This window comes from Phoenix dactylifera, chromosome 16 (assembly GCF_051530095.1).
Source record: "Phoenix dactylifera cultivar Ajwa chromosome 16, Ajwa_hap1_PhDact_Kaust_v1.1, whole genome shotgun sequence".
NCBI classification, from domain to species: domain Eukaryota; kingdom Viridiplantae; phylum Streptophyta; class Magnoliopsida; order Arecales; family Arecaceae; genus Phoenix; species Phoenix dactylifera.
The window spans coordinates 21,332,858-21,360,393 of record NC_143205.1 but is presented as its reverse complement, the minus strand read 5'-3'; the positions used below and the strand labels follow the sequence as shown (position 1 = coordinate 21,360,393).

Sequence of the window (27,536 nt, the reverse complement as noted above, 5' to 3'; positions counted from 1 at the left end):
CCTGTTACGACTGTCAACGTCTTACCGTTTCCAAGAACGGACTCTACCGCGCGCCACAAGCAAGCTCTGGTTGTGTGCCACTCCCCCTCATAATGGGAACGGGCCATACCTCCTCTACTTGAGTATCCCTACCGGGACTATAAAATCCTCCGACAGGTAATATTGAGGAGACTTTTGGCTAGACCTACTAAGCTTCACTCTAACTTGATCGTCGGAGGACCTTCACCGGAAACACCGGTGAGGCTTTGTGCATGTACCTCGATTGATCGTGGGAGGTGGCTCTTCTTGTCGTCCTTCGCACTTCGGCAGCCCTCCGACTCCTCCGGCGTGGTCACCATCGGGCCAGATTTGAACCACAACAGGTTGGGTTAGGTCTAATTTTGGTAAATCCAGATCCGACCTAAAAAATGGAACGAGTTCAATTTTAGGACCCAATCTGCCTCCATAGGTCTTCCGAAATGAGTCAAGTCGGATCTTAGTAGGCTAGATAGGGTCATGGGTCAGATTGGATCACGGGTCAACTCTACTCATTTGCAGTCTTAGCCCCTTCGCTATTCCGATCGAACATGACGACTTGATCTTACGACACCCAGCTCAAACCTGCAACCAGTGTTCGAGTTCAATTAAGCAACTTGCGGAGGGTTCAGACCATTCTTGTCCTCGCGGAATCAAGAGAAAGATGAAGAGAGCTCTGGGGGCGTACAAGGAGGTGCTGCGGCTGGTCCGGCGTCTCCCGCCGGAGACGAGGCCGTACTACGCCAAGTACGCGCGGGAGAACTTCGTCAACTACCGTGACCTCGACGACTCCACCTCCCTCGACGAGCTCTTCCACCGAGCCTATGCCCACTCCACCTGGGTCCTCAACAAGGTTCCATCCCCCCTCCTCTTCCCATCCTTCCATTGTTTAGTTCTCTTCCACGAATCCACTGTAGAGGAATTGTTCTCAAATCTAGTGATTCTTTCTTTCATTTTAGTACTCTGTGGATGAATCGGCTGCGGAAAAGCTCAAGGCCATCTGCTCCAAATGATTGAAGCTCTTCTTGCGCGGTAAGTGTTTGTCGAAAGTCTCAAAAGAAGCTGTTTTACACTCGAAAGTTTGAAGTTTTGTGTTGGTCAAAATTATCATAAAAAACCTTGGATGACAAGCAGACGGTCTCACGTGTGTCATTGCATGTCAAATTCTCATCTTTGATGAGAAGGCTGGCTCTCTAGTGTGCTTCTGAGAATGTTTTGAGACTACCAGGCCAGGGCCGAAGATTTGGGTGGTCAGGGATGTGGTCATTTGATTTCCCCTTGTTCTTTAACATTCTTTAAATAATAAATCCCACCAGGCATGGAAGCTCGAGCGGGTATAGGTTTTCTCAAATCCTTTTTTACCTTTCAATTTGAAAAATACTCATGATTACACGCGTCAAACAATGCCAAGAGAGAGGAAAAACACTTCTCAAACATGTGATCGACAAAATATTCAGTCAGCCACAGTTATTAACAAAATTCGCTGTATTGATACCGAACCATATATCAGTGCGATGCTAGTACTTTATCGGTATGGTATGTTATAGAGTTTTTTCGATGTACCAAGTATCGATATGCTATTCATATCGAGTATCGATATGCTATTCATATCGAGTATCGATACTAAAATGGTACAGCATGCTCTGTATCATCTGATTCGGATCGGTACGGTAAACTATAGTTATTAAAATACTTTGTCCAATTGAGTTCAGCGGAAAAATTGTAACTCGACAAACTCAAGAAGCTGGCAACCATGACATTACGAGATTCACTCTTAGATCATCCTCATAAATCAGCATAGACGGACTCATTAAATACAAAATATTGGTGTCAAAATAAGTCATTGTATGAACATGCAGCTAATGTTTAGAAAGAAAGGGGAGAAAAAACTTCAGATGCTGCGTTAGTGAATTGCATAAAAGGGTACAAAGGCAGTCAATGTTGGGGCACTCCAACTTCCGCTTGAAATTCTTAGTACGTACGAATATAGCATGCATCTTGGTCATCCACAATCGCAAAGCGTTAATAAAAACCATTGAATCCCAGATAAAATTGAAGCTTCCACCAACTTCATACTGCAACCAGATGATGGCACGCAAAAATATTTGAACTAAGAAGCAACTGGTTGTGATTATTAGCTAGATTGCTCATTTTCTCATCCAATATAACTTGCTGCTCCTGATTGCAGTATCGGAATTCGGAAATAAGAATTCTTGATGCACACAAATCAATAATACTCATAAAAGGAGAGAGGCGTCAAGGGAAATGCAAAAGATGTTGTCAAGCAGATTCACTTTTACCTCTCTGAGTGATATATCTGGTTCGATCCAACATCCATATAATAACAGAGGATTGATGCAATATTCATCATTGGTTGATTCAAATCCTTTCGTCTGAATGATACGCCTAACATACTAAAATGGATGAGACAAATTTCAACAAATGTTATCTGGAAACAACATTTCAGATGGTGTTGGTCTTGCAGCTGATGATGGAGTGACATTCAAAATCAAAATTAGGATCAAACGAAGAGCATGCCAGCAGTATCATTGGATATTGAAAGAGAGCATTAGTCGTAGAGTCCTTCATATTTGGGCAAAAATCACAATCACACTATGATACGAAATGCAATCCCATACCAGCTTTTATAAAAATAAAGACGCTAAGGATGCACTCGCAGCTTCCATCCCCATGCATTGTCCTTTTTGCTATAGGGGATGATCTTTAAATAATTTGTAAAGCTCCTTGGCCCTGACCTTAGATATACACGATGCCCCCCATAGCAATCTATCCGGCGTATCATCACTAGGCATTGTAATAAATAAAATTTTATCAGACAAGCTCTCCCCAAAAATTTTATTCAGAGTTACGGGTTGCGTGTGAGGGAATGTGGTATGCTATTATATCCTTGAAGATTAATCATATTCTCCTTAAAGGCGACTCGATTATAGTGATTGGATGGTTTTCGAAATATATTGGAAATACTAATGAACATTTCTTATTGTTGGATATTTAGAGACTAGCTGAGAATTGTATTTAATTTACTGTCACTCATTTATTGGAAAGCGAACAAAGTAGTAAACTAGAGGACTACTTTTACGGATGAGGCGAAATCTTATGGATGTCTTACTCTAGTATTTCTATTCAGTTTAGAGATGTATTGTTTTTTCGATTTTGTGAGATGTATTCGTACCAGGCGAGTATGTGCCATACAGTTTATTAGGTAAAAAAAAAAAAGAAAAAAAAAGGATAACATCATAGGTTTTTGTTGAACCCATCCCCACTTTTCTATTCTACACCATCTCATCCTTGGACGACTGAAACTCAAACCAAAATCAAATGCCGCCTCCTAACCAAAGAAGTCATAGATAACAACCTCCAAGCAAGTGCCCAGGAACAGAAAATCCAAGAAATGAAATATTAGATAAATAGCTTAATTGAAAAGCAATTATCCTTCCATCTTCCCAAAGAACGAGTGAAGCTCTTTAAGAGCTTCCATCTTTTTTTTAAGAGCTTTCATCTTTGGAAGACGAAGGATGTAGCTAGAGCAGAGTGGCCTCTTAGCTTTTGCCCAGTTTGAGAAGAACGATTTCTAGGAATCGTTTGAGCAAGCACAAGGTGAGAAAACATAGAAAGCAACGGGTCTGGAAGAGATTAGATTTGCTCGGCAATGTTATCTCTTTACATGATTTCTTTCTCCAAGAAGAAAGCCTGCAGGTTGCAGGCAGACTATTATAGTCAGGGATAGGCATTATGCTTGCACTGCTCTTGCCTGGATAAGTAGAACTCTGCATGCGATAAGCCTGGTTAGCATAAAATCTCTTTGGTGGAAACCCTCCATTTTATGAGAAAACATACAAGTTATGTGCATGTTAAATAAGAAACTTCGGTATTTACACAATTATGAGATGTGTAATATAAGGACCAGGAAATTTGTCCGCAATTTTGATACAGGTGAGTGACAACACAATTCGCTTGGGGAAGAAGATATAGTACAGATAGAATACTTGAAGCCATGGATAGATTCCTAGAGCCCCTTCTTTGGACGTTTGGAGGGCTTCATCACCATCTGTTTTCGAGCATCCTCAGTAGTTTTTCTTTCGATATACTGTTGCTGGAGAAGAGAAAAGAAGAGACTGTTAGAAGTGCTTGGAGAGGACAAGGAATGCAAATTGTATTGCCAATGGTAGATAAATTGACACTAAATCTAAAATACTTCAATATTCTGCGAGCCAGAGTCAGGAACTTCATGTGCCAAAATATAGATAAATGCTAGCCGTAGACTGGAACTTCATCTGCCAAACGTAAATCAGTTACTGGGTCGAACAGGCAAAGTACAGACAAAACACACACACACACACAGCTTTTCCATCAAAAAATAGGAGGGAAAAAACAAAAAGTAAAAGGACGGTGTGCTGTTTCAGATGAAAGGGGGCATGAGCGAAACAGGGGAACAGGAAAACAATACCCCCTTTTTCTGTGAAGCTGAACTTGAAGCCTTTAAGTATTTTCTTGTAGTCAAGTAAGGCTATATTAAAATGTCTTTTAGAAAATAAAAAAAATCAAAACCACGTAACTGTAAACTAGAAGAGTATCACCAAGGCCCTTAGGACCCCTTAATTAGTAGATTCTTCATGTATACATATTCAGATACTGCAAGTTTTGTCCCACATTTGAATGTAAAAGGTAGAGGACATTAGGCTGCCTGCCAAACATCAGAAAAATTCAAATGATGAAATGAATCCTAATTTCCGACAAAATGTTGCCAGAGGCATCTCTCATTTTCTTTTTCTGGGATAACAGTGACGTCCTATGTTACTTTCTATGCTTTGTTCCAGAGACATGGCAACACAACCAATTAATCAGGAAACCAGGCAAGCTGTCATTCTTGCGCCAAGAACCTAAGGTCAACATATGAATTTCCAACAGCATTCAAGTCAAAATTTAAATACATGACAATTTGCTACTGTGCTGTATCTTTGCTAACCACTTTTGTCCGACAAGGCCTTGCATATACCCATATAAATCCTTTAAAAAAAAATATCCTTGTACAACCGGAAAATGTCATGCCTGGTCGAATGCACTCCCTTGTTACTAGAAACTCTGTCATAAGTTTGACAGAAATCATTATGAAATCATATAAGCTTGACCAATGCAGGAAGTGGATCTCTCTAAACATTGGGAACACCATTAAATTGGAGATGATATTTTACTAAGGGTATAGAGAGCAAGCCATTCTTCCAACTTTGCAGCTTCCCCTAAACCTCTTGGCAACTGAGACCTAATCAAGCACTTCGTCAGGGGACAGTTATATAGTCAATGACCATCGAGTGATCTATTCACTTTACAACTAAAAACAGTTCAGCTCCTGCCATCACCAGCTAACTCACACAAATTCAGATGAAATTATCTTCCACAGATCAATCCTCAAACCAAACACTCACAGGGAACTCGGCTTGGGGAGGGGGGTGGGGGGTGAAGGTTATTTGTTATTAAAAGGAGTGTAGGATCTACATACTGGACCATATTGACCGAAATTCAATGCAACCAGAGCTTTCTCCAAGTCACTAACTTATAAACCACTAAAAGCTTCCATCACAAAAAAAGAGGGGATGCATGCCCCTGCACATCAACAGTACTCAAGAAGTCTGAAGAGACTACTGACCAACAAGCAGAAAATACTGTGATAAATATTTTCAATGAGCCAATCACTGCCAACTAAGGCCCAATACAAACCATAGCTGCTCTGAAAAATCATAATACACCTCCTAAAGGTCAATTTTGAACCCAAAACCTGACTTTTGCTATGTAAAATATCAAACGTTTATAAGCATGAATCGGTTTATTTGATATATATTTATCCATTAAAAGACTTTCTATTTTAACGAATTAATATTCTTGCTTGCTTATTATATTGCTCTGCAATTACCACCAATCTATTTGGAAACAAAAACTAGTATACAAAGAACCTGATCTGCTATAGCTATGAATAGATGAGGCATCCAGAACCTATGTAGTTCCATATTGGTCTAAATTTATGCTATAACACTTCAGCAGACTCCATAAAATGGTAAAAGTTTACTCATAGCATGTGATGAATGCAGAACCTCTAACGTAATAATTTTGGTTATAATTAATTAATTGAGAATGTTAAATATTAAGCAAGACAGGCAGAATGTTTACAACTTATAAATTTTAGAAACTAAATACAAATATTATACCAACCTGTTCCCACTTTCTTTGAAGTTGCAGAAGCTCCTGGCAATAGGCAAGACACTCAGAATGGTAAGCAGCAGCAAGTTCTTTTATCAAGGCCTTCCTTTTGATGATGCCAATCACTTCAAAATAAAAAGAGCAAGCATAAGCTAAAGAGTCTTCAAAAAGGGTTGTGATCAGGGAAGAATCTTGACTGGATATTTTTAAGATCGTGAGGCTGTCCTTAAGGACTTGTTTGGAACATTTTCTTTTTCCATAGCTGAAGCAGCTATTCCATTTTATGATACATAAACTATAGCCATTTATACATAAAACATTCAGGAGTCATCATTGGTTGTTTAGAATACCATCATGCAAAACAGTCTTGCTCAATTCGTGATGACTAAGCCCAATCATACAAGCTCCATTTTCCTCATATGATTCGTATATGCAAGGTATCATACTATAGCTAAAATGCCCATCAATGTTTCAAAATTCAACAATCTCCTTATGAAATCATAGCATGGATGAAACTATTTTCCAAATTATACTACCTAAGGTTCTCAGACAGCTTCAAATACAAAAAACCAATTAGATGACTAAACGCCTTGCCCAGGACCAAGATCCTATTGATCTTAGAGACTGTACTTTGGATATAACACAGCCATCAAAACAAGCCCTCTTGTGAAAAACCAGGGCTGATGAATTACCTTTTGTTGGAAAAAGGTAATTATAAAGACCCGAGTTAAAAGAAGGCATTCAAGCTAATATCAGTAGTGCTAATAAATTTTTTTTTGTATTTATCCTTTTCATTTCAGTGAAAATCACTGATGTTATGAACACAGTTCCTTATGAGGCTTTTTAGACCCAAAATTTAAACAAGTTAAGCTAATTCTTCTCCAGATGAATATACAATCATATCTGCGCTTGTCTACAATGCTTACATGAGTCAGCTGTCCCAACAACTACGAACCAAATTTGAACCCCAGTCAGCAAAGTTCTCAAACGATCAGTTCATGCAACACATATATCAAACGAAATTCCTTATCAAGTCAGAGCCATCTAATTTCTGAAATCATTTCAAATTTACATTATTCCAATATATTCAAGGAATTACTGGTGAAAGCACAAGAACGAAGCAAGAATCTTGAAGTTGCAAAATAAAACATAAGCAGAACTGACAGACCTCTATACAGTTCACAACAAGAATATATGCAGGGATGGAAAATTTACTTCGGCTTGGATCGAACTGAACAGGTTCATCTTTGGATGCTGCTGCCTGTTGCTCGGGTGGATCCTTCGCATCCATCAGCGAACCGCTTTAACACTGCAAACAGAAGAAGTAAAACCGACTCACGTCCAAGAAAACAATTTTAATACAACCAAATAGAATAAAAGAATTTCCATGACCCAAAGCAGAAAACCCATAAAAATCAAATTAAAAATTCCCAAATTAGTCGCAGTTCAGTTAAAAAAAAAACAAAAAAAAAGGATCAATAAATCCATTTGTTGCAACAGTATACACTTTTATAACCAAAAAAAAAGAGAAAACCCTAGTTTCGGATCTTGGCATCAGAATTGGAGAAATCCAGATCAAGAGGAGGCGAAAGATATACGACAGAATCCAAAGAAAATATAGGAGCGAATCAAGAACTAGATCGGAATGCTACCTCAAGATTAGCTCCTCTGTTCCGCGTTCTTCCGTCCTACCGTCTCCGTCCGCTATTCTTCTCGAGTTTGGCCGCACCGTCGTACATGGGAGTGGAGAGCCAGAGATGCGGATAAACCGGGGCGAGACTACCTCGGTCCAACCTACCACAAACCCGGCCCGCCCGACCGGTCCCATAGTGGACCGAACCGCATTCTTTAACGTCTGCGCTGGCGCCACCGACTTCACGTGGCGATTATTCCCCCACCGTATCTATCAAACTACGGAGAAATCTTTAATTCGGACGGGATCACAGCCGTTCATGCTGTATATGGCGTGCATACCACGCGTCAAACACCAGTAGACCGTTTGTGGTGGACTCACACCAGATCTCTTTTTGAGTGAGCGCTCCGCTCCATGAGCAAACCCTCCTTAAAACCCCAACTTGGCTCTCTCTGATCTGTCTGTTTTATCGAGAACTCTTCCATCTCTCTCTTGCTCGCTTCGATGGGGACGTCGGTGCAGGTGACTCCGCTTTGCGGGGTGTACAGCGAGAGCCCGCTCTGCTATCTTCTCTCCATCGATGGCTTCAACTTCCTTATGGACTGCGGCTGGAACGATCTATTTGATGAAAATCTCCTCAAACCCCTCGCCAGGTTCAATGCCCTTCCCTTTCTTCTTCTTCTTCTTCTCTTCTACCCTATTTCAATTCTTCATTTCTTTGGATTGCTTCGCGTGTATTTCCTTATTTTCCATTTCTTGAATGAAGATGGGTAATTTATTTTGAAACCCTTTGATGACTCGGTCAAAAAAGTGAGACTTTTTTTATGCCTATATGAAAAATTGCCGTTAACGATCTTTTTGGATTCTTTAACCTTTGAAAGAAACAATTTTTAAACCAAAATGATTTCTTCAAGCTCTACAGTCATCCCCAGGTTACCTTTCTCTTTCCTTCCATTCGTTTCTTGAATTAGGGCTACAGTTATGATACTGTTTGATCTATATGCAAAAAAGAAGTGAAAAATTTTCATACCAAGTTGAAAAAAGTAACGGATCTGGATCTTTTCCAATTCATAGCCGTTAACGATCTTTTTGGATTCTTTAACCTTTGAAGGAAACAATATTTAAATCAAAATGATTTCTTCAAGCTCTACAGTCATCCCCAGGTTACTTTTCTCTTTCCTTCCTTTCGTTTCTTGAATTAGGGCTACAGTTATGATACTGTTTGATCTATATGCAAAAAAGAAGGGGAAAATTTTCATACCAAGTTGAAAAAAGTTACGGATCTGGATCTTTTCCAATTCTTTGCTTGTTTAAAGGAAAGATTTTGTTACACCTATAGGGTTTCTTGAAGACCTATGGGCATCCCTAAATTTCAACAGGAGAAGACAGCAAAACAATAAAGTAACATAATAAAATAAAACCCTAGATGCTGAGAAGAAAATAGAAGGTATGTGGCCTCACTCGAGAAATTTACTTTAATTAAACAAATCAAGAGCCATAATTGCACCTTGTGGCAGAAGGCAGTAGAGTACACCATAAAAAAAAACTTGTTTATCCTTCAGGGACTGTTAAAACTCCCATTCAAAATGAAAGGTGGCCATGGAATTTTTTCCTAGATTAAGATAAATAAATTGACTTGTAATGATCCTATTGACAAAGAAAGACTACGAAAATAATACTGTTTTAATGGGCAGAAAGCTGATGACATATATACCAATATTATATGACTATAACCTAAGGAGGAGTCCACATGCCATTATAAACTACATTATGATGCTATGATGATTTCAATTTAGTATCATGGGCAGCACAAAATGTCCTGCAAGAAGGGCCAGGAAATCAAGCGTAGTTTTTTTTCTCTGCTTAAAGTAGAACTTACAGACCGTTCTTGGGGTCTCATGCAAAGCTTGGAGTTCAACATATGTAGACAACTAGAAACCTTGTGGATGGTGGGCCTATAGGTAGGGAATAAAATAGACTTTCAGTTTTATCGTCCTTAACACTGCACATGTTTGCTAAATTTGACTGCACTCATGTAGCACGTATATTAGTTTTTAAAATTTCTGTTGGGAATGTTTTGATTTAATTTAAATAGCAAAGTTCAAATTTTCAATAAATGCAGATATCTAGATATATTTCTGGGCATATAAAAATATATTATGCTTAGATACAAGGACATGAAAAATGAGTCTAGATGGCTGCCTGACTTATAAAGTGTTTGGGCACAAAATTTAGACATGCTTAAGAGTTTGAAACTCTAAACTAGCATAGAATATCCCTAGACAGACGCCCAACAGTCTCTCCACTAAGAAGCTACATTTAAAGAGCATTTGTTCCTGGTAGCTATCTGTAAGATTTCTACCTTAGTTTGACCAGCCAAATGTTTATAGTACAGTTTTCTCATATTTAAAGTTTGTGTGTTCCCTATGTCAATGTATCCCCGTAGATGATTGATTTTCTACTCTAACTGAGCTTGCAGGGTAGCACCAAAAATTGATGCTGTTTTGCTGTCACATCCAGATATTCTTCATCTTGGTGCTCTGCCATATGCCATGAAACACTTTAAACTCTCTGCTCCAGTTTATTCGACAGAGCCTGTATATAGACTTGGTCTTTTGACCATGTATGATCATTACCTTTCTCGAAGAGTAAGCTTCTTCCGAGTCTAATCCTCTATAACTCTGTCGTAAACCTTTTAGTTTGTCATATTTTTATTATGTGGATTAATGTAATATGATTGTATCCCTCAACAAAAACATAATGGTGTTCAGTTTTAATTGTGACTTAATGCTAATTCAGTCATTATGTTTTTTTTACCACACATAGCTGTCAAATCATGGGTCCAAAAAGTAAGTTGTATGATAATTTGCTAAATGGAAGAGAGATGATACTGTATTTCAATGGTTTAACATGATATTTTACATTTTGTTTGAATCAGAGGCATAAATGAAATCATATAATTGTCAATTTCATCATAAGTGTGACGACTGCTTGGACTGTCCAGTAACATCCCATGCTATGTAATACTTATTGCATCACCATTTGTGATATTGATGGTTTGTGTAAGAATTGACATGTTCTAAAATGTTAGTTTGGTGAGGACAAAGATCAACATTGTTCTTAGAAAGTATTTTGAACATTCATCAAACATATGCAACTTATCCTGCCAATTTAGTGCCTGCTATGCTGCATGACCAGAAGAAGGCTTGATTCAAGGATCGAGCAATTTACTGCAAACTACTATTGACTTCATTTCAACCCTACTGCAAATTGTGTCACTATACCTCCATGACGTCTGGGGGGAGAGTGGTACCTAGAAATGCTTTAAACATGCAGCATATATAAATACAAACAAGAAAATTTACAAAAATCTAATTCAAATGTAGTCCATAAATTATAAATTATGAGACTATAATACAATATTTAATGAAAATATAATCCATAAAATATGAGAAATGCAAAACACTAGTTGAAAAATGAAATCAGTTAATTAATGGTGATCAATCATTTAATAGTAATTGTTCTGAATCTATGATGCACTGATTAAGTGACCTTATTACTTTCACATCACAATGACTTGTGATTATCTGATTGGTTGCTTATAACAACCAATGGCCTGCATTGCTTGCTTAGACTCTTATTCTGAAATCCTGTAAAGACTACCTATTAAGCAGTAATGGTTGATATATTTATCTTTTTTGGATGTTATCATTATGAGTGGAAAGGAAAAAAAAAAGAGATCACATTAGACTTGCGGAAGAAAAGAAAGAAGCCATTGAATAACTATGAGCGAGTATCTAGGAATAATTTGAACTAAAATAATGATGAAAAGACACAATTACTTGCCACAACTTTTGCCTACAGGTTTTTCCTCCGAGTCCTTTTGTCTCAGAAAGTTTGATGGGAGGAAAGAGTAGGACCCCAACTTTAAGATCAGTATCCAAAAATATGATTTGTTTCGACCTGTGAACTCATGATAGCATGGTTGATAGTAGACAAAGGTTAGTGCATTTACTCTTAGGCTGCATTTGGAAGCGGAAAGAGGGAGTAAAAGTAATATAACCCAGTTATTCCACCCTTTTTCAGTCAAACACTCAATGAATTACTTGGTTAAAGCCACTTTTTCAGGAGGGTAAAGCAGACATTTTCTGAAAACTTGGTAGACAACTTTTTTGCCTTACAATCCTCTTTGCTCCACTTAACCTAGGAATAATTACTCCTCCATATAGGGTGGAGTAATTTTCTGGAGTAAAGAGGACTGAATAACTCATTTACTCTGGGTTAACTAATTCTGCTTCCAAATGCTGCCTTGTGCTTGTATCATGCAGCTCAGAGAGTATGCATCAAGCATAACACTAGGCCATGCTATGCTTCATATTGATGCAAATACGCGATCATTAATGCTGTCATAGAAATCCTGTTTATGTATCTGCACACCTTTTGAAGTGAGATGATCTTTAATGGACTTATAATCAAGACCAACAATATCTGTTAATTTCATGTTTCAACATGTTTTTGCTCATAGTGAATGGTAGAAGCCAAATCATCCCAATTCTCAAACATGCATGATGATATTATTGAACATAACAGCAACTCATGCTTTACACTGCATTAAGTATTAACGATTCTTAACCCATGAATTATTGTTGAAAAAAATGTTTTGGTGTTGAAAAGTGAACAATTAAGCATCTTTAATTTTAATCCATAATTAGGATACAATATTCGTGCCAAGTAATATATGTGAAGGCAACCTGATGCAGGTTGTGATTACAGTTATGTAGTTAACTTTGAACTAACTGTCTTGACTCTTGCCATTTTCTTTTTTTCTCGTGTGCCATCATTGTCTCAAAAAGCACATATTGGTATTATATTTTACCTGTAAGAAGGATCTTACTCCTTAATGATTAACGAAGAAAAAAATCTCTCTGGTTGCTACTTCGTGACATAAATTATGCGTATCTGAGAAATAATGCATGCAATCGTATCTGAGAAATAATGCCTCATATACACATCTAATTTGCCTCCTTTGTAGTTTTTCATGTCAGATGAGTCAGCTGTGTCATTTGCTCGTAGTTTGCCATTAATGTGAAAATCTCTTTGTTGCTACTTTATTGGAAAAGTTTCTACATGATCTATTTAGTTGCTTGCTCTAATTTTTCTTCCTTTTCTCCCTCATTCCCAATAAGGTTATTATCTTTATGAATTTTTGGGAGTTTGGTGTTGGTTTTAATAGGTTGCTCGTTAACCCCGTTAACACTCTTCTTTTGCAGCAAGTTTCAGATTTTAACTTGTTCACTCTGGATGATATTGATACTGCATTCCAAAATGTTACTAGACTGACATACTCCCAGAATTATCATTTTCCTGGTTAGTATAATCACAGTGATCAGTTATCTTCAGCCTTTTCAATGTCAAAGGTGTAATTAACTTGTCTCTCAATAGATAAAGGAGAAGGAATTGTTATTGCTCCTCATGTGGCGGGACATCTTCTGGGGGGCACCATGTGGAAGATAACAAAAGATGGAGAGGATGTAGTCTATGGTGTTGACTTCAACCATCGTAAAGAACGGTTACATGTCCCTTGCACATTATATCTATATTTAAGAAAGCTTTCAGTATACTGTTTCTGTTGTCAAAGAGATTAGGATTCGAGCTCACTGAACTTGTTTATCAGGCACTTGAACGGGACTGTGTTAGAATCTTTTGTGCGACCTGCTGTTCTGATAACAGATGCTTATAATGCCTTGAACAATCAGCTTTACAAACGTCAAAGAGACCAAGAATTTATCGGTAGCTCTCTTTTGCCATGCTATCTTATCAGTTATCTACCTTTTGGTTATTACTTGTTCGGCTTCTTGTACCTTAAAGGATTCTCCAACTGTCCTATGGGGTTCTTTCTTTTTTCTTGAGTTGGAGCTTTGTTATAAACTTATTTACATATCTAATGCCTGTAAGAATTAGAATCATAAGTACATTTGCTAGATTTTCACTTCTCCGCCTCCTGAAATAACAGTCCAATTATGAAGACATATAGCTCATATTGAGGAAATCTTTGGTTTATTTTATGATGATTTTGACTGTGTTTTTATTTGTTTATTTCTATCAAAATAATTGCTATAATCCTCCCTGCCAGTCTATCATTAATTTCTGCATTTATTAATTTTGTGTCTAATCTTTGCTGGTGATAGCATATTCAGGTCTAGTAATTTCTTCAGATAGAGTTACCTCCCGTCCTGTGGATCTTTGGCAAATGTTAATCCCTGTTTTGGTTGCCACTTAGTGTTAGTTGGATATAATTGATCATTCATGTAGGTTGTTATGTGCCTTTATAGTCTGCTAATGTTGCACTTCCAATCACAGCTTCAACTGTTATAGTCTGCTAATGCTGCATTTCCAATCAAAGCTTTAACTGCATTATTTGCTAGCCAGCAATCTGCATTTACAACTTTAAGTGCATCAGTGTAGCATCATCATTGCCAATTTCCTTTAGTAATTTGTTGCAGCTTTAAATTGTGATACATAATGTATGGTGTCATCTATGCCATTTTCTATTTAATAATTTCGAGTCAAGCTGTAAATTGTTGAAAGTGTGAACATCTTTTTACAGAGGCAATACTCAAGGCTCTGAGGGCAGATGGAAATGTGTTGCTTCCTGTTGATACAGCTGGGAGGGTGCTGGAACTTATTTTGATACTAGAACAGGTCAATTTTTGTCAACTTATATCTTGCTTATCCTATTCATCGAAGTGCTTTCAAGCTTTATCTTTCATTTATATTGCAGTATTGGGCACAGCAGCATTTGACTTTTCCTATCTTCTTTCTGACAAATGTGTCTACAAGCACAATCGATTACGTGAAGAGCTTCCTTGAATGGATGAGTGACTCGATAGCAAAATCCTTTGAACATACACGTGACAATGCCTTTGCATTAAAGTAAGCTTCATTTGCATTTATTATTCAAGTCATCCTTCTTGTTTTGTCTTAACATATACTATTCATTTCGAAATAACAAATATCATTCTCACCAAATGCATGTATGCGGCGATTCTATTATACTCCACAACACTGACATTGTGATATAAGAAATTTTATAAAATGTAACAAAACCTTGATTTAACATGTTGATGCTCCATTGAACTATGGTACCAGCCAAACTAGTGTAATGCACGCTAGATCTATGAAACATCACTGATGTCTGTAGCAATGACATGCTACCCACCATTTAAGCTATTGCTAGCTGCCGATAGACCAGCTTGTTCATGAGATGATAGCCCTTCTTACGATTGGCTCTTCCAATGTCCCTACAAACTGCATGCGGGGCCTTCTATCTTTTCTAGTCTGTGAAACTACAGTTTTGAATTTTCTCAGAATGAGCAAGATCTGTAGCTTGTTTTAAATTACAATAAGATTTTATGAGTGCATCATATGTTGTATACCTGGGGAGGTCGGGCTTTACTATTACTTAACAAAAGCTTATGGACCTTGTTCTGGCTTTCAATTCATGGATTGTTTCTAAGCTTATTAGTACAGGGTTCATTTCAATGACAACCAAACTCATTGTTTTTTCTTACTGAGCCTTATAAAGCAAGTCCTTAATTTAAAAGTAGGCGTTGTTGCTTGGAAAAACTGTACATATGGGTACAGGCTGCAGTCATAATTTCATACACAACTTCTATCATTTTTTTTCCTGAGATTTTCTTTTTGATATATTGTAGGCATGTCACACTTATAATCAACAAGAATGAGCTTGAGAAATTAGCTGAAGTCCCAAAGGTTAGCATTTAGTCCTCAAATATATTGTGCTTTTAAGAAGGAAAATGAACCCCTCAAATTGTGCGTTTATGGAGGAAAGCTAACACACCTTGTTTAGGTTGTTCTAGCATCCATGGCCAGTCTGGAGGTGGGGTTCTCTCATGATATATTTGTGGAATGGGCAACCGAAGCAAAGAATCTAGTACTTTTTACAGAAAAAGGCCAGGTATATTGATTTGGCATCATATCACTCTTCTAGCTATAACATGTTTCTTTGTTGATATTGGTAATTTGGAAAGCAAGGTTCGTTGTATCAGTTTGTACAGCCCCATACTAGGTGTACTGTTACTGGTACCAAAGTAATACTTGGTATGGGGGGCACTTTGAGTGTTGGTACACCAAACTGACCCATATCAACACTATACCAACATGGTTCCTGTATAAGGCTTAATGATTATGTTAATTTGATATGTTGAGCAGGTTGCTTTTAGGAGAAATCTGCAATTCCTACAAAGTTAGAATTTAATGGTTTTCTCCTTTAAGTTGTATGCGTACAGTATATTATATGTAAGTAGCTACATATTTCTTAATCAGGTAAACTGCTGTTTATGCCTCTGCAATAACTACCAACTTATAGGCACAGCCTTATTCCTTGAGCCGTGTCAATTTTTGTTGCCTAACTTCAAGTTCTACTACTATTCTCATCATGTCAGTTGATTATTTCATACTGTTCATGTTTTAGTTTGGGACACTAGCTCGCATGCTTCAAGTGGATCCACCCCCAAAAGCTGTAAAAGTTACTATGAGTAAGCGTGTTCCACTAGGTGGTGAAGAGTTAAAAGCCTATGAAGAAGAACAAAGTCGAATTAAAAAGGAAGAAGCTCTAAAAGCTAATCTCATCAAAGAGGAGGAATTAAGGACATCTCCAGGAGCAGATGCTAATGTAGCTGTCCCCATGGTGATTGATGCAAATTCATCTCATGTTTCATCTAATGGTATAGCCTCTTTTTTTTTTGCGATATTTCGTCTAATTACTTCTTTAACAAATTTGTCACTGTTTCAATTTTGAAATGTTATCTGCTGCAATGCATCTTTGTGGTAATGTTCATTTGTATGGAAAACCTCCTAGTCTGAAGTTAATGTAGAGTTGCTGTTTAGATAGAGATTGACTCAGTCATTATCTATGTGATTATGTGTGCCAAGTTCTGGTGGAGACAATGAAGCATTCTGATATCTTGAAATTATTAGTTGCCAGAGATTATTATATATTAAATATTATTGTTTAATATACTTAACACAAAAAGATTAATATTATAGTATTTTGAAACTGACTTACCACTTATGATGATTAGATATGTTAACAGTGAAGTTGGGTCGGGACTAATGCTTTAGTTGCATCTTTGCATACCTGCTTGATTGTTAGTTACACTTCTTATATCCAGGGAGGCAGGGACTCAGCACTTTGCATGTCTTTTCCTTGTTTCACATGATTTTTTCTTTTTAATTAAAACGTGTAATCCTACATATTAAGCAGTTTATATTTGGTTCCCTTCTTGATTTGGAATTCATGGTCTTATCTTTTCCTGATGATGGCTATATGGAGCAATTGATACACATTGTTTGATATAGTGTACTTATTTTAAATCCATATATTTGGTTTTTGATGCACTTTTCAGTGGCTAGCTCACGCTTTGGTGAGCATCTGGACATCGTCATTGATGGATTTATTCCTCCAGCCACAAGTGTTTCTCCAATGTTTCCCTTCTTTGAAAACACAGCTGAATGGGATGATTATGGTGAGATCATCAATCCCGATGACTACATTATTAAGGAAGAAGACATGGATCAGGCATCTATGCAAGTAAGTTTCCACATGTTAATATAATACAAAGTACATGTATGGTACCACCTAGATAGCTATGATGTTAAAGTTAAACGTGTAAATCTGTGTTGTAATTCTTATTTTTGTTGCTTTTACTTTGTTCGATCTTGCAAGATGACTCTACGGCAAACTCATGTTGCACGTTTAGATCTTGTTAGAAGATGTTCATACCAAAACAGAGTCTCATTAGCTTATGATTTAGTAGAATGATTTGAACTACCTTTTATAAGTCCAAAAAAGTATATTACTAGAACTACTCCTGCGCAACTGCTGCTGCTACTATTACTGCTGTTACTGAATTCACATCTACTACAATCTTAATCAGGGATATTGACAGTAAACTACTTAATTTTCTGCTGAAAATAACTTATTCCATCAAATAATATGATGAGTGAATCAGCTAATATGTGAAGTAGTATCATCCATTCTCTACTTCTGAATTCACATCTACTACAATCCTAACCAGGGATACTACTGAATTTTCTGCTGAAAAATATGCTCATTCCATCAAAATAATATGACGAGTGAGTCAACTAATATAATGTCATCCAGAACATAAAGTAAATTCATCGCAGACAGCTAAATGCATCTGAATTATCCAAACATTTATAGTCATGTCACTTACAAGTAAACCTTGGCCAAAAAATTCCTAATTCTTTCCTTCTAATTACTGGACTGTATGAAAAAAACTTTTTTTTTTGTAAACTGTGTTTCTTCTGTCCGAAAATTTTATAAATTAATAAAGGGTCATGTGGTGGTTTCTGTTGGAGGAGAAATAATTTCAAGTTTTCTAAGTACTTTGAAACCTTGTACATGACAATCTTCACCTTAAACATAATAGTTAACAAGTACTACTTAGTATCTGCTTGCAAACAAATAATGATTGTGCGTCTGTCTTTGTAGCGTGTCTTGATGATTGCTTACTCCTTAACCTTTCCTTTTCATCCATAATGTTCATTTTCAGTTGTTTAATGTGCTGCAATTATAAATATATGTTAATTATTTTCATGAGTTTATACATGGATCAACGTCATCGGGCGGTTCTGCTCGTTTTGAACCGTACCGGTGGCTCACCAGTATGGTTCTGGCTCCGAAAATGGGACGCATTCCTGGAGCCGGATAAGGAGAAGGAAAGAGAGCGAGCGGGGGAGGGAGGAAGAGGGAGAGGACGCTGGTGGAGGGCCGGCGAAGCCCGATGGAGATTGGTGGAGGCTGCAAGGGGGCCGACGCCGGGCTCCGTCGAGCTCTGCCTGCCCTCTACCGGCGCCCCTCCCTCCCTCCCCTACTCTCTCTCTCTCTTTTCCTCTCTCGTTCTCCCTCTCTTCCGTTTGCTCCGCTGTGTTGGTATGGGCCCAGTGCGGGCCCGTACCGAGCCGTCCCACCGGAAAATCTGTACGGGGTCCGGTACTGGTTCCTCCGACCTTGACATGGATTGTATGTAGAGGTTGTTTTATATGTGCATCCTCAGTGTAGTGTTTTGCTCATAGGGTGTTGAGTCTTTATCAAGAAATGTTGAACCGGCCCGTACCGACCGTTCAGCTCGTACCGAATCGGTTCGGTCTCTGATCGGTCCGGTTCGGCGTTAAAAAACGGTACTGGCCTGTATCGGCCAAGCCAATTTTTTTTGGGCTTTTGGATGCGTGAACCAAGCCGAACCAGTGGTACCGATCCGAGCCGGTCCGGTGGCCAACCGGTACGCCTACCGGTACCGGTTTGGTGATCCTTAATCTTTATAAAGTTTATGCAACTAGTTTTATTTTCTTGCTATTTCCTTGATTTTCGTTTGTGAGATCCAAATCTGTGGTCCACTACCTTGTTATTGGTGGAACTCTCATGGGTTTCTCATCTCTAACCCATAGTTATCCTTTTTACGCACCCCCAATTGGTCTCATGAGGCCCAACTCATCTTGGTAGTCCCTTCCTCTTGTTCTTAATATTTAGCATACCACTCCCAATTTGCTGGTTGGTGCATCATTGTTGTGGTCTGTAGTGCTTCTTTCATGAACCACTGTGTTAATTATTTGCCAGTTTTGCATTCTGGCTAGTTATTAACATCTTTGCATTTTCTTGCCTCCAGTAAAATTAGGGACTCTTGCATGAGCCTCTTCTTGTCTTGTTCCTCCATGACTTGCAAAACATTTGTTTTTTCCCTTTTTTAATCTTCAATTGACTTCATTATTCTTTCTTTAAACATTTTCTACTTCATTCTCTTTTTGCATCAATAAATTGTATGCACCTCACGTCGGCCTAACCATGGTTCACTATAACTTTCTCTAGGATTTATTATGCATCAGGCATCACTAACCCTTCCTTTTTTTTTTGGATTAGTATCTGATATTCCTCACTTATTCTCATATTAGTTTTGTTATATTCAGCCCTTTAGTTTGGCTTTCAGGGTCCATTTTTCCTTCGCTGCTCATCCTATAGGTCTTTTATGGCATTTCTTTTTGCTCCTATCCTTTTAATTGGTGCTTTTTCATCAATTTGCTCTGCTCTCTTCCTTTTATCGTGCATCAAAATATTCACAACAATAGCCTTCGTTTTTCCCCCATTTTTGTCATGAGATCCTTGCATTTTTCATGATCAATTATTTTGCTACTCATCTTTTGCCAGCCTCTTTTATTATTTTATTTTTTTCTCCAAAAGTTAAGCCTTAAAACTGGAGTTACTGGATACAAAGTCCCTCCATGGCCTACCCTAGGAAAAAGGCCTATATCATTTTGCTTCACAAGCAGTTCTGCTTCGGCTATCTTGTTTCATAGCTTGTTGTGGTGCCAGCCTATGTGGCCAGGTCCACTAAACAATTCTACTTTGTTATAGTCCATGTTTTAGAGGTTTTCTTGCATTTTCAGCTTGTGACACACTTAGAATGCTTGCTTCCAATTGATTGGCATTTTTTTTCATCTGTTTCATCTCACCACCTCTAATTTCTTTAAAAGCCTATTGCATCACTGCATTTCCCATTTACGACTTTGGTTTATCACCATCATTTGTACTTCCCTTTCCTTATCTAGTAATACAATTCCTATGATATTTCACTGACCCTCCCCCATGCTTTTCTTCATATGTGATATATCTGTTTTTGATGTTTTTAAGTTCTGAGAAACTAGTTTTATCTCTCTTCTGGTTAACACTTAAGCTTTGTTTATGATCCACCTTGAATTATAGGGTTGGTAGTGACAAATAGTACTGTCACCTATATCTACTGTATGTATGCTACAACTAAAACATGTTAACATTTAGGGTTAATTATGTAATGTTCTTCTTATATATATACATATATATACATATATGTATATATGTATACATATGTATGTACATATGTGTGTGTGTATATATATATGTATACATATGTATGTACATATGTGTGTGTATATATATATATGTATGTATATATATAAACTCTATATGTGAATTTTGAAACTTAGGCTGCATTTGGATACCAAATAGCTAACCAGGGGGTAGATACATTTAGCAATTGGTGACCACCATATAAAGTTATCTGCTGTTTGGTTGACATTTTTGAGGTTAGTGGGAAAATTGTGGAAAAAGTGAAAAAAAAAAACTAGAGAGAGAAGAGAGAATTCTGGTGGTTGACTTTACTTCACCCTCCCCCATGAAATAAAGTTAACTAGGTTAAGTTGCTTTTGAGGGCACTGTCTGTTCGAATAAACTTAACCCACACTTTTTGGCATGTGTTTGGCTGGTTAAACTGATAATCCACTCATAACTAGTAAATAAACCAGCAATAGGACACAACCTTAATGTGGTGGGAAATGTTGCTTATAGGATTTTATTACCTTGATGAGAACAATACATTCAACCAGTGTTACCTAGGCACTCGTGTCTAGCTCCAATAATCCATATTAGATACATAGCCGAGTCAAATATGTGTTGATACTTTGATACTTATGAAGTTGTTCGGTAGCCACTTTTTAAGATTGCAGGAGTTGAACTCGTCCAATAATGAGTGAATGGAACTCTTCCATCTGATATTAGAAGTGGGTAGTTGTTCTTTTCAAGATTTGTTAAGGATATAGGCATTGATTATTGAAACAACTTTGTAAAATATTATTTTGCTAATATCTTTAAGTTAATTGGGAAGTTTGAATCAGAAACATGTATATTGAATGATCTTAACAAACAATATCTTTTTAACCTTTTCTTTTTAAGGTTTAAACAGATAATATTTAAAGGTAGAAACATATAGTTTAGTTTAATTTATATGCTATTCTATGTATCCTTGTATCTCTCTTTTTCACTCTTGCCAAGTCAGACACATGGATGCATGTATGAGTCTGATTGTTACATCCGTGTCCATGCAACACTTCATTCAACTCAAACACTTGATCTTTATCTTTCATGCTGGCTGGGCAAGGTATGTCAGCTCTAAGGAATATAAGAAATCTTGATTCAATTTTGCTGCTAGCTTAAATTGTGTATTGTCAGCTATGATTAATATAAGGATATGGTGCTCAAATTTGCCATATGGTATAGGGCTGTGATACGAAGATGCCTTCTTCAATGGTTTTTTATATTCATAAAAATTATAACCTTTTATCGTATGAAAGGTCCTGATAGTAAGCACGGAAGAGGGATTTCTTGCATTTGATTGTGTCAAGCATACTACCTTCCATTAATCCATGATTTGACGTATAATACAATTACTTGGTTGTTCATTAAGTTTCAAGTACTTTTTCTTTGACTGCTCACTAAGTTCAAGTATTTTTCCTTTGAATCTTCTGTAGAAAGGATTATCTACTTGTGCAGAAGTCATGAGTTAATTTGATTGTTACTATGATATAATTTCATGGGTTTAAGTTATTTGATTCATGAACAAGTTACTTTTTTCAGTGCATTGGGGGTGAACTAGATGGTAAACTTGATGAAGGCTCGGCCCACTTGCTCCTTGATTCAACACCTTCAAAAGTTGTCTCAAATGAAATGACTGTAAGTCAATTTTGTTTTTACAATAAGGGATTGACAACCATGTAGACAAAGTAAGAACTCAAGATATAATTTTGCCAATGGCTACATCTTGTTGTTTATGTTTTTTCTTTTTTTTAGTGGACATATAACTGTTTAATTTAACTTGTCAACTATTTAACTTTTTTGTGGGAATCTTTTTTTTGTGTTGTAATAGGTTCACTCTCATCCAGATAATCATTTTAGTATTTTTTTTCCACATGGATAAAATGCATCTTGATTATTATATACGTACGTATGTATCAATAATTAAATGATACATATATATATTTATTATTGATATATATCAATAATGTTGTATATATTATCCATAAAATGATATATATATATATATATTATGGATAATAGTTTTCTTTCCACATGAATTTTTCCTTACCACATGAGCAACCAACTCAACAATTCTTTTCTACTCTTATCTTGTTATAATTCTGCAACCTGTTCTGGTGGCCGTTGTGCACCTTATTTTGGAACTCCTCATTGGAGAATCATTTTCTTAAATCTAGCAGTGGATAAAATGGAATTTCATACGTACCTTTGGGTATGATTTTTTGTTTTTTATGTTCATGATAGGTTATTACAGAATTCACAAATATTAATGGAAGTTCCATTAGTTGAAGGTACATCGTTCCATTTGGTTTTTGATTATATGCCAAGCACATTGCAGGGTGTATTTCAACTGTGCAGATTAATTTGTCATCACAATACACAGTTGTTGAATGTTGTCGAGGCTTGGCTATCATGGATTTGTCGTTTAGACCTGACTCCTGGAAATCAACATAATGTTCACCTTTAAGTAGTGATGCTGTGGTAATTTTGTTGTTTGTTACATGTGCTGATGTGCCTGGCTTTTGGATCTTTTCAAATGATCTTACTTCCGATGATTGTGTCAGCAAAAGGTGCAAGTCCAGTGTGGGTTAACTTATATAGATTCCACCTAATATTTCAGGTTCAAGTCAAGTGTGGGTTAACTTATATGGACTTTGAGGGCCGGTCTGATGGACGCTCAGTCAAATCAATCCTGGCACATGTGGCTCCTTTGAAGCTTGTATGTCATTCATGTTTTTATAAGTAATTTTTTTCTTAGTCTATTATAAGTTCAACATTTATTGGCTTCAGCTTAATGCTGTCCTTTGGTACCTGCAATGTTAATTTTTGTAGTAGAAATCTATTCATTCTTGATGATGTTTGAGATCTGATATCTGAAGTATGTTACTGTTTTCCTATTTCACTGATTAGAGCTTGTAGATACTCTAAAGTCTAAACATTGCTTTTGATGAGTTAAAGGGGAGATTGTTTTGAATCTTCCACCCTGAGGCTGGCTGAGATGCTTTTGTTCCAAGACCAGCACTCTTTGGTGCACCTTTGAGATCATCTTTATTGCCTCAGGACAACACTCCAAACTTAGAGTTCTAATGATTAGTATGAAATTATCACTTCATTCTGTAGCCAATTCATTTCTGCATCTTAGTTATTACTTGTTCATCGATGTTCACCATGAGAACATTAAATATTCCTTGTCTTTGTTATTTTAAGGTTCTAGTGCACGGATCAGCAGAAGCTACCGAGCATTTGAAACAACACTGTGCAAAACATGTTTGCCCCCATGTATATGCTCCACAGATCGACGAAACAATTGATGTCACTTCTGATTTGTGTGCTTACAAGGTAGTTACTTGGTTTTCTGACAATCTTTTTCAGTAACATACTGATTGTAATTTGTTGCTGCATAGAATCATTCCCACAGATCAGAATTATCCCGAGCTTCCATAAGCTCCCCCCCCCCCCCTCATGCTATTTTTTTTTCAAATGATCACAGGTGCAGCTTTCTGAAAGGTTAATGAGTAATGTGATCTTTAAAAAGGTGAGTAACTTAACTATTATTGTGATTTTTAGTTCCTACTTCCAAATCTAGTAGTTTGACTTTGCAGTATGTTCTCATATTTAAGCAGAACTTAGTGGCTATACCATACTAAAATAGGTTATATGCAGTAATCTTTCTGAAAATGAATAAACGATGCAAAATGGTCTAAGAAAGGTGACGACAGTCAAACTCAAACCAAACTGGATTAGTTACCAATTGGTGTGCAATGTGGAACTTCTAGAACTGACTAGGAGAAGCCATGATTTTTGCCAAGCATGAGCTTGCAATAAACATCTGAAAGAGTCTCTTCTGCTTTTATGTTTCTTTGGGTGATGAGTAGGTCAGCAAAAAATGGTGGCACTATTCAGACCACCATCATGATCCTATTAGTTGCTGAATCATCGCATTGAATGATAGGCAACCAGATTGCATTTCCTTGGCAACAAACCAAAAAGAAAAAAACTGTGGTGTTTAGTTCAGCTCATGTGCTATTTTTGATCAGATGGCAAATAACTAGGCACCATACTCCATTGCTGCTCTGACGGTCAGTTTCTAGTAGATTTGGGCATCGAGCACAGGTGATTTCCACTATGGAATAGATGGATTGGTTAATAGAATGATAAGAACATTGGGCAATGATCCTACTTTCTGATACCAGGTATAGTCCTTTTCTTTCCTCCCTTATTTGTGGAGGAATACAGCATGTAGGTGTTGCATTATGAGCATCAAATATTTTATAAAATAGTCTTCCTGTGAATTGTTTTGGAAAGCAGGTGGTCATTGGTTAGTGCCAAGAATGCTGCCACCTCCTTGCAGAGGAGAGAAGCAATCCATTTATGCATGGTAGCTTATAGTTTGCATAATGATATCATGTAAGCTGGTACTGCAGTTAATTTCTCCAATTCATGTCACTCATCCCTATCTTGCATAGTTTCATCATGGTGATCATATGGAAAAAGAAGAAATGCTGTCTATTTTAGTTTGATGTAAAAGTTTTCTTGTCAAAATAATTAGTTTTGACAGTAATTTGGCAGTCAGTATGAATTCGATTTGTTGTAGTAAGTAACCCTAGTGATTTATCCATTTACATCCTTCGAAATTTTAATACTACTAACAGATGGGTGACTACGAGATAGCATGGATTGATGCGGAAGTAGGAAAGACCAACGACATGCTTACCCTGGGTCCTCTTTCATCAACTCCTCCAACTCACAAAACCGTTCTGGTGGGAGATTTGAAATTGGCAGATTTCAAGCAGTTTCTTGCAAGCAAAGGTGTCCAGGTATTTTAATGTAGAAGCAGTTCAATTTCTGTGAAAATTTTGAAATTCATCACCACAATGATTTTCATATGAAATGACTTGTAAGTGACTGTAATAAAATTCTCACTCTTTTTCTCATGTTCTACTGTCTTTCTATTAAATTGTTAACTTGCATATCATAGCGGTGAAAATTGCTGAGATGGGATGTGTCGGTACATGGAAGGCTAGGTTTACAGATGAGCACATCAAGGTGCATGAATTGTACCAATTAATGGAGAACCAATATAGATGGTTTAAGCATCTTAAATAATGATTTGACGTGGCCCGAGCTTTGAATATGTATCAAGGCTGTGTAAAGAGGATGTAATTTTTAATCAGACTAATTAGAAAAAAATACATAATTTTAACTCCATATGATTGGATGGGGATTGTTGCTTGTGTTCAGAAAGACGATATCCGAAAGAAAGAAATTATGTTTCTTGATATGTACCTCGGTCATTTAGTAATTAAAATATGGTTTATGACGTCTTTTGTTATTAACCATTGACTATTTGTACGTCTGTTTCTCGAGTATCCTGAGAATTGCATAAACCTGTACTAACAGACTGTGCCCAAACTGAGTGATTCTAAGCATATGCTTTGTTTTTCCCAATTAGTAAAATTTTCTCCCCACCATTTGAAGTATATATATTTTGTTATAACTGTAATTTACGTGCTGAAGATCTACACATGGTACTACCAATTGCTAGATGATTTTATAAGTCTGTTATATTAAAGAGCAACTTAACAAGTTGAATTGTAGGCAGATCCTGGAGTTGCCAGTGGGAGTTAATTTTTGTATTCATAACAACAAGCTACATAAAGTAGAGGTGCACAGTTTCTAATAGGAAATTAAAAACATGCCTCCTATCCAGACAGCAAAATTGTGAAACCAGCATAACATTTGCTTACATGTAAATTTTCTTTTCAGATCATGTTCCTTCTGAAATCTTAACAGTTGTACATATCTGAGTATTGTTGATGCACAAGATAATGTTATTCTACTCATCATCTTCAGGTAGAATTTGCTGGGGGTGCCTTGCGTTGTGGTGAGTATGTCACAGTTCGCAAGATCAGTGACTCCAACCAGAAGGTGACTGTTCTTGATTGCAGTATGGGTTTGAGCCCCATAGCTAAGTTAATTGGGAAGCTTTTGTGGCATTGAGTTGGTCTAAACCGAGCTATCCTGCAATTAGGAAATTTATTTTGTGCATTATAACTTCAAGATTCTAACAGTTCTCGGTCTTCTCTTTGATATTTGTATAGGGCGTTACTGGTACCCAGCAAGTGGTCATTGAAGGCCCTCTGACAGAAGAATATTACAAGATTCGAGAGCATTTGTATTCACAATTTTACCTGCTATAGCCTGATGTGAAATTCCGTGTATTAAACATCTATATGAAAAATGAAATGTCTGCAGGCTCATTGTAATCTTTCCACCCCTGGTGAGATAAGTGATATAAGGTCAACCATATGGTGCCGTGCATTCGGTTACTGCTATCGATCCAAGCTACAAAGGTGTTGCCAGTGGTGGTCTCTGGGTGAGCTTACCTCCATCTGCAAACTCAACCAGAGCTTCATATCACCTGTTCTTCAGCCTCTGTTGTCACATTGACATCAATTAATGGTTGGCTTTATGTTTTCGTTTTCTAATTTTTTTCTTTTCAAAATACCACTTGGGAAATATCAGATGTTATAAATGCGCTACAGCAGTGTTGTAATCCTGAAGGGAGGCTGTTTATTGTCAGAAAAATTTGTATTTCTTGAAATATATTGTAGCCGCTAGTTTGCTGCAATTTTCAGAGACCATCTGCTGCTTCCTTCCCTTCTTTTTACATCCATTATCTGGTCTGGTATTAATTGATTCAACTCCAGATTTGCAGCATGTACCTTT

At 37.1% G+C, this 27,536-nt stretch overlaps 3 protein-coding genes across 5 annotated transcripts; 2 read left to right on the top strand and 1 right to left on the bottom strand.

Annotated features, from left to right (window-relative positions):
* The first annotated feature begins 548 nt into the window (after positions 1-548).
* LOC103705535 (complex 1 protein, LYR family protein) lies at positions 549-10,482 on the top strand. 2 transcript variants are annotated; one of them, XM_088712955.2, is made up of 3 exons: positions 549-868; positions 975-1,047; positions 10,341-10,482. In XM_088712955.2, the coding sequence occupies exons 1-2, from the start codon at positions 680-682 to the stop codon at positions 1,026-1,028; spliced, it is 243 nt and encodes an 80-aa protein (XP_088569081.2). In that variant the 5' UTR covers positions 549-679; the 3' UTR covers positions 1,029-1,047; positions 10,341-10,482. The 2 variants fall into 2 exon arrangements, with proteins under 2 accessions (XP_088569081.2, XP_008787499.3); XM_008789277.5 differs by lacking the exon at positions 10,341-10,482 and having other exon boundaries at positions 554-868; positions 975-1,366.
* LOC103705536 (uncharacterized) lies at positions 3,856-8,018 on the bottom strand. 2 transcript variants are annotated; one of them, XM_088712954.2, is made up of 5 exons: positions 7,881-8,018; positions 7,444-7,537; positions 6,241-6,353; positions 4,232-4,310; positions 3,989-4,129 (listed from the first exon to the last, which is right to left on the bottom strand). In XM_088712954.2, exons 2-4 carry the CDS (start codon positions 7,517-7,519, stop codon positions 4,263-4,265), a joined length of 237 nt encoding a protein of 78 aa, XP_088569080.1. In that variant the 5' UTR covers positions 7,520-7,537; positions 7,881-8,018; the 3' UTR covers positions 3,989-4,129; positions 4,232-4,262. The 2 variants fall into 2 exon arrangements, with proteins under 2 accessions (XP_008787500.1, XP_088569080.1); XM_008789278.5 differs by lacking the exon at positions 4,232-4,310 and having other exon boundaries at positions 3,856-4,129.
* CPSF100 (cleavage and polyadenylation specificity factor 100) lies at positions 8,230-27,451 on the top strand. The gene is made up of 18 exons (XM_008789279.5): positions 8,230-8,514; positions 10,341-10,509; positions 13,132-13,228; positions 13,304-13,430; positions 13,536-13,651; positions 14,469-14,563; positions 14,643-14,794; positions 15,577-15,634; positions 15,732-15,839; positions 16,356-16,608; positions 17,290-17,474; positions 22,350-22,445; positions 23,428-23,526; positions 24,015-24,146; positions 24,298-24,342; positions 25,460-25,624; positions 26,661-26,735; positions 26,909-27,451. The coding sequence occupies exons 1-18, from the start codon at positions 8,366-8,368 to the stop codon at positions 27,005-27,007; spliced, it is 2,220 nt and encodes a 739-aa protein (XP_008787501.1). The 5' UTR covers positions 8,230-8,365; the 3' UTR covers positions 27,008-27,451.
* Positions 27,452-27,536: the final 85 nt, after the last annotated feature.

Excerpts from the sequence above, each read along its gene's own strand:
- LOC103705535 (XM_088712955.2), top strand. The coding sequence starts at position 680 with ATGAAGAGAGCTCTGGGGGCGTACAAGGAGGTGCTGCGGCTGGTCCGG. Across the intron at positions 869-974 it reads CCACCTGGGTCCTCAACAAG|TACTCTGTGGATGAATCGGC; the intron begins GTTCCATCCCCC and ends CTTTCATTTTAG.
- LOC103705536 (XM_008789278.5), bottom strand. The coding sequence starts at position 7,519 with ATGGATGCGAAGGATCCACCCGAGCAACAGGCAGCAGCATCCAAAGAT. Across the intron at positions 6,354-7,443 it reads TCAGTTCGATCCAAGCCGAA|TGATTGGCATCATCAAAAGG; the intron begins GTAAATTTTCCA and ends TTTATTTTGAAG. Across the intron at positions 4,130-6,240 it reads TTCAAAGAAAGTGGGAACAG|CAACAGTATATCGAAAGAAA; the intron begins GTTGGTATAATA and ends TCTCTTCTCCAG.
- CPSF100 (XM_008789279.5), top strand. The coding sequence starts at position 8,366 with ATGGGGACGTCGGTGCAGGTGACTCCGCTTTGCGGGGTGTACAGCGAG. Across the intron at positions 14,795-15,576 it reads GACAATGCCTTTGCATTAAA|GCATGTCACACTTATAATCA; the intron begins GTAAGCTTCATT and ends GATATATTGTAG. Across the intron at positions 22,446-23,427 it reads TTGTCTCAAATGAAATGACT|GTTCAAGTCAAGTGTGGGTT; the intron begins GTAAGTCAATTT and ends CTAATATTTCAG.